General features: G+C 34.4%; 1 protein-coding gene across 1 annotated transcript in view; it reads right to left on the reverse strand.

Moving 5' to 3' along the window:
• LOC129225018 (photoreceptor-specific nuclear receptor-like) overlaps window positions 1-20,932 on the reverse strand; it is a 76,111-nt gene that overhangs the window by 21,856 nt on the left and 33,323 nt on the right. The window contains exons 3-4 of the mRNA XM_054859565.1: window positions 17,379-17,482; window positions 718-939 (exon numbers count right to left, since the gene is read on the reverse strand). Coding sequence (XP_054715540.1) covers window positions 718-939; window positions 17,379-17,482 — 326 coding nt within the window. The remainder of the gene's footprint in view (window positions 1-717; window positions 940-17,378; window positions 17,483-20,932) is intronic.

Consider the following 20,932-nt stretch of genomic DNA (forward strand, 5'->3'; position numbering starts at 1 on the left):
AACAAAAAATAATTGAAGAAAAATTCGAAGCTCCTTTTTTTTTATTGTTTTTAATCATATTTTTTTTTTTTTTTTGCTGTAAACGTGTTTTTTTTTTTTTTTTTTTTTTTTTTAAATGTGCGAATTAAAATTAAAGTAAATTGTTTGAAAAAGATATGCTCCAAATTTCATTACTTTATCAGTTCTAGACTGGTAAGAGTTTGAATGCAAAAAGTCGGGGAAAACTACATCATGAAGAAAAACGCGTTTAAAGTTTTAAACTTAAATGTAATATTACTTAAATGCATGCAACAAAAGTAATTTTTTTTTCCTTCAAATTAAGATAAAAACAAGATTCAAACGTCCTTCTAAGCAGAAAAAAAGGAAGTTTTTTAAATGATGGGAAAAAATTGCAAAATTTGACGATTTTTGTGTTTCGGACCCCTTTATAGGGAAAATAATATTTTAGAAAGGTTTCAAGTAACGTAATAACTGCATTAGTTTATAATTTTCTGAAATCGAAACAAAGTTGGAGCGTTAAACTCCTATCAGTATCTAAACCATCCGACTCTCCCCTGCACCTAACACAGTTCCTAACTCATTGTGTTGTTATTATAAAACAATTCACGGCACCCTTGGGTAATTTAATCTCGAAAGTAGTCGCGGCACACTTGTTGGGAATCACTGTGACAGACAAGTAGATAGAAACAAAATACTGTGGGAGGGTGTCTCCCTTACCTTCCTTGGGGTCGTGGTCCCTCTCTATTTTGGTTCCTCCGAGCAGGTGGTGGTGGTGGTGCGGCGGTGGTACACGGTGGTGCGGCTGTGGTGGAGGCGGCGGGTAGAGCGCGGCGACTGTGGCGGCCACTCCGTCGCGAAGCAAGCGCTCCGACTCCAGCTCCGACAGGCTCTCCGGCCGGATCGTGGCCGTGTTCCGCGGCTGCCGCTCGTTCTGGACCGCTGCGCGAAACAAAGCACGTGAGGAAGGAGAAATCGATTGTCATCGATTACATTAACACTATCGATAATCACAGGGTATTGAATGATTCCCGACCCGTGTGCCGAGTCACTTTAGAGAGCCCCAACGTATTTTTACTTTATTTTACCTCATTTACTGTGAAACCCCGATTTCACGTTCTCCGAAGCTACTTTTTTCCCGCATTCCACATTTTTTTCCCCTTCATCGGGTCCCAGTTTTTCCGTATACTAATGATTTTAACTTAACCGGCATTGAAATTTTGTTGTTTATGATTTTCCCGCAATTTACGTTTTCCCTGGGAAGTAAAAAGAAAAAAAGTTTTCTGAAAGAAGCAATGTGCTTCATTTGTGCTTTTAAAAAGATAATCCACGTTGTTGAAAGTTAATCTATGAAAACAACGCTAATGCTCCATCCGGTAGTCTTTCGTATGGACTTTCCGTCCGCCTATTACTAAAAATTAATCCACTATTACAGACTATTTTCAACCAAAACAACCAGATTAGCAACTAAATGTGTTAAAATGATAAAAAATGGTATCTATAACAATGTTCTTTTAGTTAAATATATATATACATAATACATTTTTAAAAAGCCATCTTTACTACATTTAGTTTTTTTTTTTTCTACTTGAGTTTTGTTTTTCTGTGTATTCCCCGTATTTTACGTTTTTCCATATTTTAAGTTTTATAAAAACCCAATCTCTTAAAAAACGTGAAATCGGGGTTCCACTGTTTTTTTTCGGGGGGGGGGGGAGTAGAAGAAAACTTATTTGTCCCAATTTTTGTGAAGAAGAAAATATAAGATAGAATCCGTCAATTTCTCGAATCTCAATCACAAGGTGGGGAGATTAAATGCATTTAAATCTACACTCTATCTCAAAAATTAAGCAATAAACAGTTAAATAAACATGAGAAGAAAAAAGTTAAACTAAACTTGCACATGTACCTTGCAATGAAAGCAGTAACAGAGTTAAAAATTAGCACAAACTACACATGGCTGTGTATAATGCTTTAGGTAGAAAAACAGGCGCATTTTAGCTGTTTGGCTGTTTCTTTTGTTGCGTTGAATGTTACCTTTTATTTGAAGCTTATTTCTTGATTTATTTGTTCCAAATTTCTGAAAATGAGCCTGCGTGTCCGACAGAGATAGTCACACTTTTAGTTGGTGCTAAATATTTTCAATTACACATTCTTAGTACGAGTTAGGGACATTATTATTAACACTGCTTCTTTGAAAACCCATTGTTTCTCTTCTCTGCTATTTTACGTGGCATGGTCTCTTCTTCTGTTCAAGAGCCTGTGGAAAGTTCATTATGTTTTAATAAATTGTTTTCATTTTAGAGTCATTTTTCTGTTTATTGCTAATTTTTCGAGATAGAGTGTATACCAATCTCAAATCTCAATCTCGAGAAGGTTGAAATACATGAAGGTTATAAAAGTTTGAAAACATTTTAAAATTCTCTTAGTAAAATCTTAGGAGAAAATTGTAAGGATTTCAAAGCCAAAATGTCCTCTTTGGTTCGAGTTGTAAAACCAATTTCAAACTTGAAAGATTTTCAGTACTGCAATGCCTTTCTTAATGTTATAATGTTAACGAATTATAGTGAGAAATTCACTGTTTTAAATTGGGAAGCAAAAGTTACGCTGTCATTGGCATCTAGCTTTTTCTTATTTGCTTTCTAAAACGCTCCGCTTAAGCAAAACTTCCAACTTATGATTTCACCACAATCATAATACTGTTAAAAAATTTCTATTGTTAAAGATTTAAAGGAAAATATATTTCCACTTGTAATCGCAAACTATCAGTCTTACCAACAAAATTTTTGATGAGAAAATTCTTGAAGATCTACTCTTTAGTAACTTGACTTAAGTGTACGTATATAGAGACATTAATGGTTGAAAATAAATAACAAAAGACTTTTCATAAGGTATCCATGAGCAATTTGTGATTTCTTCATAAAATTGCCATTTTGTCAAAACGTGTCTCGCTTGAAAAAAATTGAGGTGATGAAGTGTGTGTCAGAGAAATGAATCCTACGAATGTACTAAGAATCGGTGCCATTGTTTGGAGCTCGAAAAATGAAAAACAGGAATTCAATTTAAAAACGCGAGGTTTGATCTGTTGTGCATAATATATAATGCTAATTAGAAAATGAAACTTTAAAGTTATAAAACCAAATAAAACGATTATTAAAAAGCAATTCTTTTACTTGGCACCGCGGCTGTTTAATGAACTAACGGAAGATGTTAGGAATGAGAAGAACTTCAAAAAATATAAACAAGGGGTCAATAAATATATACAAAATAACGACATTCTATCAATAATTAACTTTTAGCGGATAAAATCTACTGACTTGCCAACCGGGGGGATTTTGTATTGTACGTTTTATACTATAAAATGTTTCAATGCGAGTTATTGTGTTTCTTTTTTCTGGAGTCAAACAGTCAAATTATTGTTCTGTGTGAAATATTGATTACTTGTAAAAAAATAATTTGTAAATATTACTATTTAATACATATTTGTGTTTGTACTCCATATTAAACCAATTAAATAACACTGGGGACAGTGCCTTTGTCGCTCTTTAGTGTTGAATTTACTACTAACTCATGTTGAACAATAATCAAGAAAGAAAGGGGAAAAAAAAAACGGAACTTAAAATTGCGATCATGAAATAAAGTTATTTAACAAGTTAGGTGTCAAAAATGCCAACTGGACATGAAATCATAGCTGTCAAACTGCAGTTGACAGTTACAAAATACAACTAATGGCAACTTAATTCGAGCCCAGTGGAATCTTTGACAACAAGTTCGTGTCGGAAGATTCAATCACTCCACACGAAACCAGAGGATGCGAGATGTTTTTTGCACTCTCCCAATCTTCGCTAAAGTTGATGTGTTTATGTGTGTGCATAGTTCAAGTTTGTTTTCACGTGTCTAAATTTCTCAAACACACACGATTTTTGGAACCTGTTGCCGCCGCCGGATCTGATCCTATTTCCTTAGATTTAATGGAATTTTTAACTGAATTTAATTTTTGACTGAACTAATGTAATTTTTAATTGATTTACAAACTGAAATTCTCTCCTTTTTTCTCTCTCTCTCTCTTCTCTCTATAAACTAGGTTTGCAAATTTCGTTGTAAGAGCTTTTTCTCTTAATTCAACATTTGAAAAACATCAGGAAGTGAATATAATTGAAAATTTAAACTTTTCAACCTTAGATTTCAACAAAAATGGGAACTATCTAACTAAATGACTGGATGAATATTTTTAAAAGGCAAAGAAAAAATCCCCCCCCCCCCCCATACTTGACATCGTTGCTATTGGAGCATCATCTCCTTATAAGTTATAGTTTATCTAACCAGTTTAAGTTACCACCCTCAAGCAGGGTTCAAAGCATAACTACAAGCACATACCGACTGCCTGGTTATGACATACAGAGATTGCCATTTTACTCTTGTTATGGACTCATCAGTTTGAAATAGTCAATAACCATTGAGTCGCACCGTATCCTTAAAAAAAAAAAAAAAAAAAAAGCTTGTGAAGCGTTTTTGTGCGACGAATGATAAAAAAGAATTTTTTCATCATTCCTCGTAAAAAAGGAACTACAAAAGTTGTACCCTTTTAAAGAAAAGGTTTGAAACATTTTTGTGCGACGAATGATGAAAAAGAATCTTCATCATTCGTCGTAGAAAAGGACTTTAAAAATTTGCACCCTTTTAAACAAAAGTTTTGAAGCTTTTTGTGTGACGTAAGTAAGAATGTAAAGGGACGAAATATGAGTAATTTATAAAATGAATGAATGTATAAGTATAGAGTTTGATTCGATTTTCTACGTTCAACGCGTATTTCTGCTCTCAGTTTCGAATGAAACCAGAGTAAAACCTCAGTTTCATTCAAGTAGTCACTAACGGATTTTAATGGATTGAAATCTGTCTCATGAAGATCTAGTGACTTGAATCCCTTGACTACCACAAATCGTACTTTTAAACGTGAGCCAAGTACTGTCGTGGGAAGGAAAAGGGTATAGTATCTGCAATTTTTTCACTTTTCTATTTTCACTTTTGTATTTTCGTCATCTATTGTCCTTTAGCTTTGTTGTACAAACTTGCTTATTTGGTTTCCGCTGAAAATAAAGCATGAAAAAAACGTCAAGTTCCAACATTTCTTTTTAGTCAGTACTTTCCTTTTGTCAGTACCTTTTTGACAGTATAATCCAAAACACGTCTCTTTAAATATCTCGAAAACACATTTCTGTTGATACTACGCTTTACCTTCCCACGGCAGAATAATTAACCAAACGATTCGTTAGTACTTTTCATTTGAGACTTTTAGTATCAAACCAGCCCAATCCATGATTCTTCAAAAGTTTTTATTTCACGATTTTCTTTTTTTTTTTTCTTCTGTGGATTCTACCACTCTACACAGCGGTTCGGAACGCATCCTTTTCAATCAGGTCGAAAACCGCTGTCAAAAAACCGGTTTTGTTTCAAAGATACCTCAATCCAAGCTTCTAATGAATGGCCACTGTAAAAATTCACGGATAAAATCAACATTAGTGTAATAAATTGTTCAATCAACTCACTTGATTTTAGAGGAGAATACATGACATAAAATTGAGACACCTCGTGAATTAACTGGGATTTGATAGGAAAAATGAACAAAAAAAAGGTCTATTTATGTACTTCAAGTCAGCTGAATCCAAATTATTTTTATTTGTAAATAATTAGACAGTACTGTTAATCAGAAAAAAAGAAACCCAAAATGAAGTCGTATGCACACCAAAGATTACTTAAGCGATATTGAATTCGTTTAGAAAAATCAAGTGGGCAGAAAAGGCAATAATTTTTGTCTCGGCTGTATTTTTTTTTTAAATCAAATGAGTTAGTTTTGATAATAAATATTTCGTTTAAAATTTTAAGAGAATGCTGAAATGAAAAGGGTTGAGTAAATGGATCAATTTTAATTGATTGTTTCATAGTGATTTCTTGCAATTGCCCAACAAAGTCGCTAAAATAGAAAAAGATGAACAAAACAAAAACCAAAAAAAAAAAGAAGTCAAAACCTCAGGATCTTGTTAAATTAAGCGTTAAAGATGAGTGAAACTTTATGTTTCTTGGTAGTATATTAATGTTTATTAATTTTACTGTTTGACCGCGGATTGTATGTAATTTGGCAATCTGCCAAGTAAAGAGTATTCCATCTGAATGAATCTAACAGCGGAGAAGGGAAAATAACGATGGGATTTTGATGCACGCGTTTTATAATGTCACTAGTGCTTTATTCATTGTATTGCATTCTATATAATAAAATAAGGGAAAACAAAAATAGTTACAATGGAAACAACAAGAAGAAAAGAAAATATTTTCATTTCGTTCAGGAACGTAAAAGCAAAATGGTAAGCTCAAAAACTTTGTTGTGAATAAATAAATCAATTAATTTTGGCCGGGAGACTATAGATCGAATATACTTTAGATTAAAAAACTGTTTCTGAGAGAGAGCAAATTTTCATTTTTACAAAACTAAGGCTAAATAATAGAGAGGCAAAAGTGCACATATGTAACAAACCAACTAACACCCCTATAAACTAATAGATGCATCCATTTCTGCCTATAAACCGGATATTAGTCTTTCCATGTAATCGATGGTCAGACAGTAAAACATGTTTTTTTCACGAATTGATCCTTTGTGTGAACTGCCAAAATGTAAACTTCTGTTATTGACACTGTGCAGCTGAATCAAAGACTTATTTATTTTATTTATACAGAAACCCCTGAAAAGGTTTACAACACAAGAGAAGGAAATAACACCCGGGCGCGGGCGGGAATCGAGCCCACGACCTCCAAGTTAGAAGACGAAGCTTCTTTGCGGAGACCTCCAAAAAACCCTTGTGAGACAAAACAGCGTATTAACGCAAGAGAAATTTGAAGGTCGTTTCGAAATAAGAGCCTTTACCATAAATAAACGATATTCAACCATAAAGAAAATGGGAAGGGAAATGATCCAAAAAAAATTATATCATTGTAAAATATCTTTAGTGCTATGCAAGTTAATGACGAAGAGATTGAATTTGATATTGCTTGGATCGTTACATTATAAGATTTACGGTAGCAACCATTGAAAAGAGATAAAATAGAGGTAGTGAAGACTTTCATTCGTGAAGCCAAGACCCCAAGTCACGTGATAGACTTAAAGCAAAGCATTGTGGAAGAAATCAGGTTTCCTTCGCTTGTTTCACGCAAAACGTGCCAACCTTTCATTGTTGTTGAGTCACGTGAATTAGGGTCTTTGGATCAGTTTTTGCTAAGCCAATTGCTCCCTCCATTTTAATTCTTGCTCCAAAGTCGCCACTCACAGCTAGGGGGTGCCTCTGTGGCCAAGCGGCGGAAAGCGCTTGCTCTGACAGCTGCCTGACCACAGTAACGGAGGTTGTGGACTCGATTTTCCCACCGGAGCTCTTGGGTATTATTTCGTTCTTTGTGTCCTTCCTGTGTATTTGCCTGGTGGCAAAGCGCTTCGTTCGCAGTCCTCTGATGTATGTGAAGCTGGTCAGTTTCTTGTATAGGAACGGTAATAGCAACTCACAACTTAGATTGCGAAAAATTCAGACTGTAAAACTTGGCCTGAATTTTATTTTTTAGTATTCTTGACTTAAATGTTCACTACTGCGGTGGCTTTAGAGTTCGCGAAAAAATTATGTTTAAAAACTCCAAACTCATAGGGTGTGTTCAGAAACAGGGATCGGTTGCACCGGTGCCACTGCAAGCGTTCAGAAAAGCAGTTGTTCTACCGGGCTCTAATTTAAGGAAAAAAAAAACACCTACCAATGACGTCATAACCGCAATATGACCAACCACGCGGTGTAACCGGTGAACTGTTGCCGAACGTAGCCCTACAAGAAAGGAACTGAATTAAGTGCAACAGCTAGTAAAAAAACAAAAGAACTGCTTCTCTCCGGGGCAGTTAGAACCATGTTTTATGATCACTTAGCGTTATAGTATATTCGTTTTGTAAATTCTAACTTGTTCGTTTCAATTGTTTTACTGAACCGTTTGTTTAGAAAGGTTAGTTTCACGGTATGCTGTTTGTCAATGTCTATAGTAGAAAGATAACTTTAAATTAAGATTAGCACAGCATTGATCCACTACACTAATATACCTTTGGATTCCTCAAGTCTTTGAATTTACGGTAAGCAAATTTTGGTTTTACGTTGTAAAGATTTTGTAATTTAGAAATCTTTTTGATGCGCAATATTGTGACAAAGCTCTAGCGCAGTAGAACCTTGTGTACTCAACCCTCGTTTATTCAGCCCTCGGTGATCCGGATCCTCTGATAATTCGGATCGAATTTGTAATCTTTTTTTTTTTTAACTTTATGTTCGCACAGATGATAATTTTAAATTATGACATCCTGAACATAAATATAAGAAGTCAAACATTGGCTTTTTATTTTGACCTGTTAATGATAAAGCTTTTAGGGTGACCGTGCTTTTTCCAACGCTACACTTGTTTGGGTGAGAAGACAGATGCCTATTTCTTTGTTTAAAGCGATGTAAAAGGGTATTTTTGCACCTATTGATGTCCCGCAAACAATTCTATGTTATTTTCTTTCAATACATGTTTTTTTTTATGCCTAAAGTATGTTTATTTAAGGATTTGCTTTACACATTACCCATTTTACCCGAACTATTTGGGTTTCCTTTGATCCTCAGGATAAACGAGATCGTACTGCATTTTAAAAGCAAAACGATTAATATTTGAAAACCAATTGATCGGTGAGCAAAAAAGCACCCTACTTGCGATCATGTTGAATTAAAAACTGATTAATATAACAGCTCTGAGCTGCTTAGCCGTAATTTTGTTTTAGTTGTTTTTCATGTAAGCATTGACATAAGAGAGTAAATACAATAACTGAAGATTTTCCTATTCGGTCAAAAATGCTAATTAATTTTAAAAGTGAGTATTATTCTTAAATTTGAACATAGAAATGATTTTGTTACAAGGCGATAGAAAAAATCTGTTTTATTAAACTGTGTTAAAACATGTTAAATTGTGTTCAAACCAACCGGGGCGGAGGAGATGGCGATCAACTTTAAAGAGGTGATTTCGCTTCTCAAAGGGAGGGGGATAAATTCGTGAGGCGTGATAAGGAGGTGATGAGTATTTGAAAAATAAAATAATAGCAATAATAAAAAGCCAACGAATATCAGAATTGAAAACGCAAACGAAACAGATTGTCCCGATTTCAGATAAGGATTTGCAAGTTAGAAAAGAAGCAAATTAAAATTCAGGAGCTTTCTCCACGCATCCCGATTGAACCTTGCGTATTTCATCATTCATCGCCAAGTTTATAAGTTGTCATTTATTTTTAATTTAAAGTGTCAGTGCTTTCAATTCCCAGATTTAAATTTAAAAAAAATAATTTCATAAAATAATTACTTCTGCTTTTGAAAACTACGACAATGGTCTTAATTAAGTACCACCCTTCAAATAGATATCAGTTCGTTTTGTAAAAGAAGGGGGACGGCGACAAAAAGGAATTTTAAAATTTTTTTTAAAATTATTATTATTACTTGTTTTGTTAGCTTAAGAATGATTGGATAAAACTACTTCCTTTAATTTTCTGGATTTTTTTTTTTTTTTTTTCAAATTTCAAACGAAAATTTAGCATCTGCATTTTTAATAATATCGATGTTGACTAGCTCCTACTTATGACTTTTTTCGAAAAAAAAACTAGGGGAGGGGGTGCGATAGGTGTCAGTCAACCTCTAAAGGGGGGGGGGGGCTCAATAACGTTAGGAATACCTGTTCTAAATCAGTGTCTCACAAGAAGTGTAATGTGCAGTTTGCTAGGATATTTATACTTAGTGTTTGAAAATAGGTAACCGCGAGTTACTTTGAATGGCACACAATAATCAATTTACTGCGTTCATTAAATTATATGTTTCTAAAAAAATCTATAAACAAACAAAAAGTATCAATAAAATAAGCAAAAGCTATTCTGGTATTCGTTATGAAGAAGTAAATCCAGTCGCACCCGTTTATAGAAAAGCCGCATATAGCGGATTTATGGCTATAGCGTATAGTAGCTTCGATTCCCCTTCACGTTTTAACATTTTATACCGAAATTACAACTGTACGAAAACTTTTTTTTAATTCTTTTGACTGTTCAATAAATGGGGGTGACTGTATCATGTTGAAAATACTCGATTAAAAGCTTTTAAAATAATCTAAAGAAACATAGCAAAACATTTTGTATTCTTAATCATTTTTTCCCTTTTTAATTCAACTCTCCATTTTCCAATTTTATTTTAACTCTTAACAAACTAATCGCATAAGAAATAATCCCCCGAAAAGAAAAAAACTCTTTGAGTGCCTTCTTTTCGTACTGTACAATCATCAATAAGAAGAGGGGGTTGCAAATTAAATATCAATTTGAAAGTAAATTACGCTTAAATTAAAAACAAGTAAAAATAAACTTAAATTTATTTATTAAAAGAATTTTATTGAATAAATTAAGAGATTTCGTGAAAATTCAACTGCCCTTTACTTGTTCTTTAGTTCTTCCATATTACTTTACCTTTCGTATTCGAAAAAGACCAAAAACATCATGAGCTCTTTTAAAAATCTATTTTTCATTTCCAAGACTTGAATGAAATGTTTTTGTTTTCTTCAGTAAAGTAAGAGCTGAAGCAAAGACATCGCCTGCAAAAGCAAACGATAGTAAAAAAGAAATTGATTCGCTAATGTAATAATAACGCTCATGAAAATTGCAACGAAAAAGAATGTCATTTAGAGTGTTTTTTACATCAAAGGCGCCGGACGCCAATTTTTGTTTTTTAGGTTGACTGTAGTTTGTTCGAAACAAATCGTATATCTTAACTGAATCTGAACCTAGTAGTGGAAGTTTTTTGTGATTTACGACAGAGAAAAACATGCTGTGTACAGGGGCGTGCCGATAGGAGGTCACTGTGACTTCCTGAAAAATTGATTATTCGGCAAATTCTGTCTGTCGATTCAGTGAATTTCGATAAACTATTGTAATATAATTGCTTTAAGAAAAGGAAAATCTTTATAATGCTTCTGGCGTATCTACTCGTTACATCTAGGGAGGTAATATGCATGCTCGTTTTTAATCATTTGGTAAAATTCGGTGTTTCACTAGGTAAATTTAGAAGTTCCCAGCTCTCAAAGTAGGTCCTTCCACCGTGTTTCAGGGCTCTCCTGATGCTATTTTAGCTGAAAATGAATGCATTACCAAACTTAAATGTAGAAGAAAGTTACCTTCGTTTTACGCACATGCATATTCATTTTCAACCGGGTTGGTGATTTTGAGCAAAAAAGAAAAAAAAAAAACTTCGGTTTCAAATCAGCAAAACGTTTGCTATACAATGAACGTGCAAAGAAGTTGAACAAGAATTGGAATCTGTGTTGTATATTGTTTATACTAATGCCTGATGGTCAACGTCAGTTTGTTAATGCTTATTGATGTCAGCAAAGTTTTGACATTAAAAAATTAGTTGCGCAAAGAAAAGAGTTCATATAAAGGATAAAAGGTCTAGTATTTTTTACTCAGGCAGATTTTATTTGCGCCATTTATGAACATTTAGCTCTTTTTAGTAGCGTTGATTTGTTTTAATTGATTCTTACTGCGAAAACCGTCATTTTGCCTTAACGCGCAAAATCATGCTTTAAAATTTTTTCATTATCTACCAACAGCAAACTTCTGTATAGAATAAATGTAACAAGTTTATGCTTCAACTGAAACCACTGAAATGTCTCTCTGGATTTTTATTCGAGAAAATGAAATGGTATAGTTAAAAATTTGGAGACACGAAACGTTATTTATTAGGGAAATACGGCGTTCTCACACTTCGAGCATAGAGAGCATAAGAGTTACAAATTTATCTCTAACAGGAACTGAGTATTTTGGAATAAAAGTTTGTACAGGAAACTTACTTCTTTTTTAGATTAATCGATCTGACGAATTTAAATGAATCAAAATAAAAATAACTAACAATAATTCAATTCAATTTTAAAAACGCTTCTACTTTTTGACTGTGTATCAACTTGTTCTTTATAATAGAAATAGAGGTTTGTTCGATTATGCAATAGGATGAATCTATTTCTCCCAGGAGGGTTTAAAGGGCACATTCTGCCCCCCCCCCCCTACTGTCCGAACCTCGATCCAAAATTTCAAACATCAATGTAAATATATTTATAACATAGTTAAAACAACCTTTATTTTTCCACCTAATTTGATCAAATTTCATCAAATTAATTTTTCTATTTAATTAATCCGAGGACTCTGAAGTCCCCGTCCCAGGTCCCGATTGAAATATTAGAGGATTCTAGGTCAAACACTTGTTGAGGGACCCCTGTTCATCTGCAGTGACAACTTCAGGGGTGAAGCGGTGCTCAACCACTGTCTTAAAATATTTGTTAGGGTGCAGAGCAACTTTAAGTAAGCATAAAAAAAGTGAATAAAGGAAGAATTTTTCTTAAATAATATAATAGAACTTGCAAATTTAGTCATTAGAGGGCTCTTAAAGATCGGGGACCCGAGACCACGGCCTGGTTATCTCTGAAAATAACGCCTATTCAAATTTGCAACCATATAAGTATTACATGAAATACACCGCCAGCTCAGTCAATTCCAGCCGAGGACTGCAGTTTCGTGCTTATTAGCACTCGTCAACCCGGCATAGGAAAGTAAATGAGCTGGAGGTGGAAAAACCTCTCAAGGAAGCCAAGAGTGCCAAACAAACTGGTAGCTAATACAGAAGTCCTCGGCTGGAGTTGACTGAGCTGGCGGTGTATTTCATGTATTTCTGCCTTAGCCCTGGTTATAGGACGGTAACTTCTGAACATTATAAGTATTCTTACCTGGTAACCATACGATTCCCTTTATTGAAATATGACGTCTTAACCCGAGTAGCATCAACTCATCGGCCGTTCATCGAAATCCGATCAAACTTTGATCGGCCGATGATCGGATTCCGATGAGTTTTCATCGGAAATTGCTCCAATATGTCTCATCGGCAATAGTAGAATCCGATGAATTTTGATCCCTATACCGATGATATTTGGAGCAATATACGAGCAGTGCTGTTCCGAGGTGATGAATTTTGGATGAAAATACGATGAGATTTGGAGCAATATACGAGCAGTGCTGTTCCGAGGCGATGAATTTTGGATGAAAATAAGATGAGATTTGGAGCAATATACGAGCAGTGCTGTTCCGAGGCGATGAATTTAGGATGAAAATACGATGAGAAGTAGTAACAACTGCGATATAGGGATAAGCAGGAAGAAAAAAAATTGACAGTGGGAAGGGAGGTCCGCCATCTTGGATGATCACGTGACCCTTCCACCATCTTGAAAACTTTCAGGGGGGTATTTTCGGGTGACGTCATTTGGGACAATTATTTAATGTATTTTTATATTTTTTAATAACTTGTTTATTTAATTTCTAATTTAACAACTTTTGATGAACGTGATTCATGAGTTCAATCTAAGTCGCTCTAGCCGGGAATCGAACCCTAGACCTCTGGAATACGAGATTCATACGCTAACCACTAGACAAGTAATGCTCTTTCCAAGGAGGAAGATAATGTATTAAATGGAAAATCATTTGTAGCGCCATCTATCGGGTGGCAAGGTCATGACAGATTTCTGAACGGAAAGTGAGAATTTTATTCAGTGAATATACTTGTGGCGCCAGCTAGTAAAGAGTCGGAGTCGATCATTTTGCCCGCAAACCGAGTCGGAGTCGATAATTCTGGGAGTCAAATTGAACGGAGTGGAATTGTTTTGGAGTTAGAGAGAAATCATTCAAGGGTCGGAGTCTCATTTTGTTCGCAATTCCAGTGAGGTAATCGGGGTTGGAATCGTGTAGTTAAAGTTGAATTGATTTTGCAGCAAATCGGAGTAAACCCTTCCAAAATCCAGGAGTCGGAGTCAAAGTCTCAGTTATTTTTCCTCCGATTCTCAACCCTGAATGTGGATCCGTATAGCCTTACAATTGATTAATCGTCGGATATTCGAAAAATAAAACTTTTCTTATTTTAACAGTTGGGAGGTTTCCAAAAATTTTAGATTGGGAAAATTTTTATCGGAAAATTTAAACGACCTACTTTTTTTAAGATGAAATGTAACTCTGCAAATTTTCATCGGAAAATTTGATCGTTACGATTTCGTTTTTCGATGAAATTTCGCTCGGAAAATTTTCATCGGAAAATTTGATCGGTACGATCTTTTTTTCCGATGAAATGTAGCTCGGCAAATTTTCATCGGAAAATTTGATCGTTACGATCTCCTTTTCCGATGAAATGCAGCTCGGCAAATTTTCATCGGAAAATTTGATCGTTACGATCTCCTTTTCCGATGAAATGCAGCTCGGCAAATTTTCATCGGAAAATTTGATCGTTACGATCTTTTTTTCCGATGAAATGCAGCTCGGCAAATTTTCATCGGATAATTTGATCGTTACGATCTCTTTTTCCGATGAAATGTAGCTCGGCAAATTTTCATCGGAAAATTTGATCGTTACGATCTTTTTTTCCGATGAAACGCAACTCGGCAAATTTTCATCGGAAAATTTGATCCTTACGATCTCTTTTTCCAATGTAATGAAGCTCGGCAAAGTTTCATCGGAAAATTTGATCGTAAGGATATAGTTTTCCGATAAAAAACAGCTCAACGAAAACCGTTCTCGGATTCTGATCGTAACGATATCAGCGTGCATTACGCGATGAGTTTAGGAGGAGTCGATGATCGGCCGAGCAAAATCTGATGAGTTGATGCTACCTGGGAACGTCTGTCAAAGTTTTAAGAAAAGTCGCCAAATTTGGGAGTTTCAGTAAGAAATGGAAGACATCTTTAGTGTACTTCGCAGATGGATGTCCTGCCACATGTAGACGGTAAAGTCGCTTGGTACTTTCCATTTCTCACCAAGTCGACCAATTTGGCGACTTTCTTAAAATTACTTGACTTTATGAGCTTATAAATCGATAACAGGGAGACGAGGGCAGAAATTTTCAGGTTTATTTATAATTAAGAATAACTTTTTTTTTTTGAATTACCCATTGTCACTCTTGGGGTATCAAAGCATAAAGAAAAATATACTGTAGACTCATTAAAAGTTTCTTTTCTCAAAACAGTATTTATCAGTACTTTTCAGAGAGGAGTATCGAGTATCTTCTATAGCAGATCATCCAAAATTTCAACCAAAGTAGAATCAACAATATTTTAAATGCATAATAAGAAAAGTTTTATGAGAGTATTGCACAGTCGTTCTTAAGTTATTTATTTCCTATTACTATTTTTTCTACAAATTTTACCATTTTATTCCTTCAAGACAGTATTCTATATTCTATGTTGGATTAATTTCTTTTTATTTGTAAATACAAATTTCATTCTCTGGAGGCAAAAACAACATCAAATTTCTTAAAACTTGCAGTTATCAATCTCCAGAATATATAGTACTTGTGTTTTATAATTAAATTCTCCATTCGAACAATACTATACAAACAAAATAAGGGACATAGGTATTTAAAACCTTCCTCTTATCCTTACAATAGAGAAATGTTGTAATTAGACATTTTTTCAGTGGAAACCAAACAAGCAAGCTTTTACAATAAAGTTAACGTACAAAAGATGACAAAAATGCGAGAAAATAATAATAATTATAAAAATTTGCAGTTACTGCCCTTTACCTGCTCACGGCAGTAGTATTGTAATTGCAATTTAAGATTTTAGTCGCCCATCAGAGCAGGGCCAATGTTTTAAGTTTGTAAATGTAATTCTCTATTTATATTCAAGCATATGTGAGGAGTTGAAGTTCAAAAATAATTTAATCACAAGCGTGGCAATTTTTAGTAGTCATGACCGTTTATAGCGAAGTTGTATATAGCACATTCCCAGCTATAAACGCAATATATTGCGTTTATAACCTATAGGTTTAATTCCCCTTCACATGTTAGAGTGTTATTTAATGTTTTATAACGAAATTACGGCTACTATGAATTTTTTATTTGATTTCTTCGAATTCGCTATAAACGAGCCCGACTGTACATGCAAAAAAACTTTCTCTGTTGTGCAACACGAAAAGGTGTAAAATGTTCTTTTTTTCTGCAAAACAACTAACATTTTTTCTGAAATGTCGGCTACAATATTTCTTCCTAGGAAGCATGCACACGGTTGCCATTTGAACGATTCAAAACTGTTAATATGATAAATTTATTAAAATTTCAAAACATGAGAAGAATTTAAACGAATGTAAATTATATTCTTACCTGGAAATTAGAGCTACTAATCTTGAAAATGGAATCACTGCATATAACGGCAGCCGATCAAGGTGATATCTTCAAACTCAGCCACGTGCACTGCATATACATTACTTAAATTGCAGCAGTGAATTTTGTGATTAAAAGGAGACTAGCCCTTCTATTTGCGGAAGGGCTACCTTAAGAATTCAGTCGTCTTTGGCTGATTTACCTTACTCATAACTGAAATTTGAATTTCGAAACAGCAGAGGATAAGTTTCTATAAATAGTTCTCATCACTCAAATTTTATCGCACACTCCACAAGAGAAATGAACAAAAAAAAAAAAGTTTTTGTGTCGTGTAGAAACGAAATTAGAAAGTCTGCTCCATTGATCAGCATATCCTCGTTAAATTACACTTTTTAGTTTGCTTTTACTAAGTTGTGTCACTTTTGAATCCGGTTAAAATTGAACGGGCTCGGGCGTTCAAAATGACACAAATGTGAATTGAGCTAGTCACAGAAAGACCAAAAAACAAGGTTGAATTTCACTATCTCATTTTAATTTGTGCTGTTTCTTTTGACTAACCTAAGTACTGGTTAGAAATAGCCTATTTCGAGTTATGATATTTCGAAACTGAATAAGTTGAGTCATGTAAACTGTCTTATTTCGAATTGTGACATTTCAAGTGAATAAGTTAAGTCTTGAAAGTTTTCACATTAAGAGTTGTGACACCTTTTGAGCATAAAGTGAAACAATTTTTAATTATTACTCCACTTTAGTTTTAAAATGTTTTGTATGAAATGACACAATTTTAAATTTTTACGAAGTTTCAATAATTCTAAAACAACACACCTTTCCCCTCAACTGCCCCAAATAATTAAAAAAAAAAGCAGTGTAATACCGTTTGGAAACGCTAACGGATAAAACGGAGCTTAAGTTTTAGTCTGTTACAATGTAAAAGAGAAATTCTTGATATTTTTACTTGTCGAGTTGTAGAATTGATGACTTTTAAGTTGTGTCACTTCTGTTGCTGGTACGCTGTATAACTGTTAACAGGGGGGAGGGGGGGCTCTCTTCTTTCTGTGATCGTATGGTGATAGACAACACTAGAAATAAACTGTGATATCGTAATTGGATTCTGAAATGCGCACGTACCATCCTTATTCATGCCCATCTGCAAGCACTTTTTCAGTCGGCAAGCCTGGCATTGATTGCGATGAGCTTTGTCCACAACGCAGTTGCCAGTCCCCGCTTGACACCTGTTGAAGAGAAGCAACAAGCTGGTATAACGCTTACCATTAAAATCGCAAAAACAGTGAAAACGTTCCAAAAATGCGAGTGACACATTACTCCATGTAATATCTGTACCTCAGAGCCAGACTTACGTAAGTCGCATAATCGCTGCTTTACAGGAGAGCAGGAAGACGTTTGCCTAGTGCATAAAAGGGATGGGACTTGTATGCGCCAGGCAAACTCTTTTAACACCGGCAAATAATTACAAAGGATTTTTTTAAAAGAATTACGTTTATATAGCTCAATGCGGAATTAGATTCTACATATCGTCGCCTCAGAACAACAGTAGGATATCTTAGTGTTATTCCTGGGATTAGATGTCTTACTGTTGCTCTGAGGCGACGATATGCACTAATAAATGGAAAATCGTAGTTTTTGGACTTACGTTAGTCTGGGTCTGAGGTACAGATACGTATAAGACAGTTAGTCTGGCTCTGAGGTACAGATATGTACATGACAGTTAGTCTGGCTCTGAGGTACAGATATGTAAAAGACAAAATGAATTTCTCCGAGATACAAAGATTTACTGAAGAAAATGTCTTTGACAAATTGTTCCTTCAATGAGCTTAACCAGGAAGAAATGCTTCTAGCTATAGATACAGAATGCTAAAATGTGCCGATGTTTCTACTGATTAAACTGTTAGATAAATAAAAATCTAATAACTTAGTCTCCTGAGTTTTTTTTGCTACCGCGAGGTAAATTTCAACCCCCCCCCCTTCCCCTTCATTAACAGAGTTCGAGCAGCAAAATTCTTGGTAACAATAACAAAATAATGTATCCTATAAGCAACTATAGTAATCTACAATGAAAGTACAGGAAATTTGCATCGCCCAGCCAATAGAGCAGCCAGAATTTACCTTCTGTGACCCTTAACAGTCATTACATGTATATAAACTACCGTATTAGGTTTATTACTGCAGTGGGAAGATAAAGCGGAGTATGCGTAGAAAAAAAAGATTTTTACACGTTTGAAGTAATGCGTTTTGGATTCTGTACTAACAATAGGAAAATTATGGATTTTGACGTTGTTTTCGTGCTTTATTTTCTGTGGCAACAAAATAAGCAACCTTTACAATAAAGCTTAAGTACAATAAATGACAAAAATTTTAAAAGAATGAAAAAATTGCATTTACTGCACTTTATCTTCTAACAGCAGAATAACATGCATTAAAAATCAAGGTTTTTGAGGGTGTCTCCACAGACCCCTTCTCGCTTCACCACTAAGCTTTATTCATAGTGTTCACATTTTACAGTGGACTGAAAATCGCTTCGCTCACGACAATAAAAAAAAGACTGGCGGATTTGCATGGTGTTTAAAAAACTTTAACACAACATGTCAATGCAAAAAAAAAAAAAAGTGGATAAATAAATAAAAAATCAACATGTCAATCAAATTATTTTTTTATTAGATCTAATCTATGTCATTTCAGGCAGGGTGGTTGCCCTCATCCTCAAAGTCTCAGGAGTTTATGAATTTAACATATGAGGCAGTGAAAAGCAAAGGGATGTAAGTGGACATTTTCAAGTTTTGAATAAAACGATTTTAAAGATAACATCCTAGGTAGACTTTCATGGATTTTTTTTTTCTCCAAATCATGCCGTACAGCAGCACCTACCAGGGCTACTATTGCTATCTCTTGCCCCAAGAAGAGAGGTTCCCCTACTATTTGTACTGGTCATCTCCAAATTTTTAATTTTGCCACTTACATCCTTTTGCTTCTCACGCCTCATATTTAAAATTCCGGGAAAGTAAGTTACATGCATGTTTTTGTTTTTCGCCAAAAAGAAATTCTGGCCCGAGATACAACTCGCTAAAGATGGCATCGGTGCCATTTCTCGATTGCAATGTTCGACAAAAATTTCAAACTGCTTTATCTCCCGAACGGTCCACGATATTTTGCTGCGGTTTTTTTACTTGGAAGATAATTATTTTCTCTTAAGACGATGAGTATCTAACAAGAGAAAACCAACGTATTTATAGTTATATAAAGCTCACAACTTTTGAATTGAAAAAGGGGTTCCTTGAAACCCCGAAACATATGTATACATATGTATGTTGGAATGAGTATATTTGTGCTATAAATACGTTGGTTTTCTCCAATTACTGCTAAGCACAAAGGTATTTATTTCACGATGAGCATCGTTTGGAAATAGGTGTTTCGGGTTTTCTCACTATACAGCAGTTAAAAAAAAAAAGCATCTTTTTTTTTTCCAAAACGCAAATGTTAAAATTTTTTCTTTGCTTACTGTTGATTAATATCATTGAGCTTTACATGCCCTGAAAAGGAGAGCTTCCACTTTTGAATTTAACTTGTTTTAGAGGCATTTGGAAAAAAAATAGGGGATTTTCAGGAACTCTATATGTAAAGGTAGGCTTTAAAATTCAAAATTTTATTTAGCAACAAGTGGTCAGAAGACACTTTCAATTTAGTAATACTGCCACATTTTGGTTTTTAGTTTCCGTTTCATCCGAGATTTTTACTTTTGTGAAAACATGAATGCACTTCGCTATAAACGAATCTCTTAGCAGAGGTTGCGTGGGGAGAAAGCTTACAGTTGACAAATCGGTTAAAAACTGCGTTATTGTTTTCATAAGAAATAAAATTTCGTGGATGAAGCGGCAACTAAAGAAATGAATGGAATGTGGCTTCAATAAGTAAATTAAAAGTGTCTTTTAAGCACTCTCTGCTAAATAAAATTTTTTGAGTTTTCAAATCTACCTTTATATACACAGTTCCTGAAAAAACCTCATTTTTTCGAATCCTCTAAAACTTGTTAAACTCACAGTGGAAGCTCTCCTTTTCAGGGAACATAGTACACAGCGGGGGAGGGGGTAATTATTAACAGTTTAAAAAAGCAAAAATTGTAAATTTGGGGTTTTAGAAAAAAATTCAAAAATTAATTTTATTTATTTATTTATTTATTTATTTTCAAAACACTGTAGTGAGAAAAGTAAGTGATGCGTATCGTTTTAAAGAGAAAATGATTATCTTTAAAAAAAAAAAAAAAAAGGAAAAAAAAGGCAAATTATCGCGCACCATTCCGAGATAAAACCGTTTGAAATTTTTTGTCAAGAATTGTAAGAGAGGAATAACGCCCATGTTGTCCATCTTTGGTGGGCTGTATCTCGGGCAAGGAATTTTTATGAAAAGATAAATATGTTTGTAACTTTCCTTTTTGTATGTTTTAACATAAAATAAATTCAAAACTTCCGAGACCATAAAAGTAAGATCTTTTCTTTCTTTCTTTCTTTTTTTTTTTTTTTTTTTTGACTTCACATGTACTATGCCATTATTAAAATAGAGTAAATCTATGTAATGAATGGTTGTTTATTTGCGTATGTGTGTATTCCTTGTACAAATCCACAGTTTACGTCGGATCTTAGCCACATTTGGCACAGAGGTCCTTTGATGCT

The sequence above is a fragment of the Uloborus diversus genome, chromosome 6 (assembly GCF_026930045.1).
Source record: "Uloborus diversus isolate 005 chromosome 6, Udiv.v.3.1, whole genome shotgun sequence".
Taxonomy (NCBI): domain Eukaryota; kingdom Metazoa; phylum Arthropoda; class Arachnida; order Araneae; family Uloboridae; genus Uloborus; species Uloborus diversus.